The 3,025-nt window shown below is 39.3% G+C and overlaps 1 protein-coding gene across 3 annotated transcripts in view; it reads right to left on the reverse strand.

Annotated features, from left to right (window-relative positions):
- The window catches only part of ZNF224 (zinc finger protein 224), an 18,704-nt gene that overhangs the window by 10,625 nt on the left and 5,054 nt on the right, over positions 1–3,025 (reverse strand). For all 3 annotated transcript variants that reach the window (XM_017885843.1, XM_017885845.1, XM_017885844.1), the window contains one exon: positions 1,411–1,493. In XM_017885843.1, the coding sequence (XP_017741332.1) occupies positions 1,411–1,425 (15 nt within the window). In that variant the 5' untranslated portion in view covers positions 1,426–1,493. The remainder of the gene's footprint in view (positions 1–1,410; positions 1,494–3,025) is intronic.

The following is a 3,025-nucleotide window of genomic DNA, read 5'->3' on the forward strand; positions in this document are numbered from 1 at the left end:
GATCTCAGCTCACTGCAAGCTCCGCCTCCCGGGTTTACGCCATTCTCCTGCCTCAGCCTCCCAAGTAGCTGGGACTACAGGAGCCCGCCTCGTCGCCCGGCTAGTTTTTTGTATTTTTAAGTAGAGACGGGGTTTTACCGTATTAGCCAGGATGGTCTCGATCTCCTGACCTCGTGATCCGCCCGTCTCGGCCTCCCAAAGTGCTGGGATTACAGGCTTGAGCCACCGAGCCCGGCCAAAAATGGCTAATATTCTTGACCCTTGGTCTCCTGTCTGAACTCAAGCAGGTTTCTCATATTTCATGTGTTTAAGAGGAAGATAAGAACTGCTTCAATTAACTGTTCTGAGGAGTAAATGAAGAAACAAAACACAAATGCCTGGCAAATCTTCTAGTATCATACACAAAAAATTTAGGTTAGGCTGGGTGTGGTGGCTCATGTCTGTAATCCCAGCACTTTGGGAGGCCGAGGTGGGCGGATCACCTGAGGTCGGGAGTTCGAGACTAGCCTGACCAACATCGAGAAACCCCATCTCTACTAAAAATACAAAATTAGGCGTGGTGACGCATGCCTGTAATCCCAGCTACTCAGGAGGCTGAGGCAGGAGAATCCCTTGAGCCCAGGAGGCAGAGGCTGCAGTGAGCTGAGATTGCACCATTGCACTCCAGCCTGGGCAATAAGAGTGAAACTCCATCTCAAAAAATTAAAAAAAAAAAAAATTAGCTTACATATTACTTTGGTCAAATTCCTTAATATATAAAGGAATAAAGAAAGGCCAGTAAATAAAAGACACAGCAAGGCATGACTCAGGCATGGGGGAAAGAGAATCTAGCTCTTCCTATGTGGAAACTTCCAGCAATCCTTGTGTGAAGCCACAGTTACAGCCTGCCGTGATGTGCCACATATGGATACTCTATCTACAAAACAGCCACCGTGGCACACATCAAAAGTAGCCTTTCAAAACTGAGTTCCTGGTGTCTGGGAGTATAAAGTAATTAAAAAGGAACATCGATTAAATGGGAACATGGTGCAACCATTAAAAATGAGCATTATATAATATTAAATACAAAGAGTGCAATTTAAATTAGATTAATATCACCAATACAAATACATGTACATGAAGAAGAGTATCACAGGATAAAAATAGCTAATGTGTGAGCAGAGAAGTAGTATAATGAAATAATTATCCATTCCTACTATCTTGTCTACTCCATAGAATAAATGACACAAGAAAACAAGAAGTAAAAACAAATGCAAAATCCACTCAAAAGTAACAAAGGAAGCATCTGGTACACAAGAGATCCTCAAATGTCTGTTTTTCTCCTTGAGTCTTCCCAAGACAGAGAAAAACTTGTGACAATCTGAGTACTGGGATGGAATTTTAAGAGTAATAGAAACAAGTCCTACCCACCTTGAACATGGTCATTTTCCCTCTTACTGCTGGAAACTTGCAGAGTCCTGAGTGATGCAGTTCCTGGAAAAGCAGAATTGTGCCTGCAAAGTGCCAGGAAAGGCAGAAAAAGAGACATGAAAAGGTGGCCAGGTCTACCACCCACCAACAGGGATGTGTATTGTGAATTGGCACATGAATGTTCACAGCAGCATGAATCATAAAAACCCAAAACAGCACAACCAAAGTGCCCTCCCGTGGGTAAATGAGTAGACAAATCATGGTCTATCCATACAATGGAATCTCATTTGGAAATTTAAAGATGTGAAGTACTGACTCATGCTACAACATACATGAACCTTTGAGACATTATTGCTAAATGAAAGAAGTCAGTTACAAAGGGCCACATATTGCAGGATTCCATTTCTATAAAATGTCTAGGTAGGAAAATGCATATAGAGAGAAAATTGATTAGTGATTGTTTCAAATCTGAGTGAGAATGATGTCTAACCATAAGTAGGCAGGAGGAGATCGATATGAGAATGAAATGATCACTGAATTGTGGTGGTGGTTACTCCAGCAAATCTTCTAATGATCACTGGATGTATACCTGATATAAGAAAGTTCTATGATACCATAGGTTGGAAAAAATAATTGTTAACATACACGTCATTTAACTTAACAAGAGTCAATTCTAAGTCCATATTGATAGAATATCTGTAGTTGAACAAAGAATAAATGGAGGAGAAGGTCATTTTACAGCTGAATGCCCATGAATAATGTTATCTATTCCTAAGAAACTTTATTATTTTCAATTATTTTTAAGTAACTTTATAGTGGAGAAATCTGAAAGACAGCATCTCGGCCAAGTGGACAAGGTTGAGATCACCAATGAAGAGACAAACTGACATCACTTGGACCCTGTTAGGTTGCAATGAAAAGGACATTTCACCACTTCTGTGGTATCCCTACCAACAATACATAATCTGAATCTGCACGTGAATTACATCAGACACACCTCCAAATTAATGCCTTTCTCCAAAATAACTTGCCTATACTCTTCAAAAACATCAAGCATAGAAAGACAAAGGGTGTAGAATCCTCCAGATTAAAGATTATGGAAATGTGACAACTAAAGGCAATGCATAAAATTAGACTGTGAACACGGGTGGTGGTGGCAGATGGGTAGGGGACGCTTGTAAGAACCTCAAGTGAAAAACAACAAATTTAAATATAGAACTGCAGAGTACACAACATGAAGTTAGGTAATATGTTATCTAGCACTATATAATAGATAATACAATAAACTACTATCAGCAGTCTGGATAGATATCTAATACTAAATAAATAACTATCTGGTATACAATAACTATTGGTATACAATCTAATATGTTATGTGAAACCATACACTAGCCCTTCCTAAGCTCCTTTCACCAAGATAGCCCCTGGTATGTGGGCTTCCTTGCTGCAGAAAGCTATAATCAGCTGTCTCTGGTTACAGGTATATTTCTGGTGGTATTCAGCTGATGGTCATCAACAAAACAGGAAAAATGTAAACACTTGACAAACGTGGGTAAAGAGTAAATAAGAATTTCTTTTTTTTTTTTTCTTTTTTTTTTTTTTTTTGAGATGGAGT

The sequence above is a fragment of the Rhinopithecus bieti genome, unplaced genomic scaffold (assembly GCF_001698545.2).
Source record: "Rhinopithecus bieti isolate Rb0 unplaced genomic scaffold, ASM169854v2 scaffold_15643, whole genome shotgun sequence".
Classification (NCBI taxonomy): domain Eukaryota; kingdom Metazoa; phylum Chordata; class Mammalia; order Primates; family Cercopithecidae; genus Rhinopithecus; species Rhinopithecus bieti.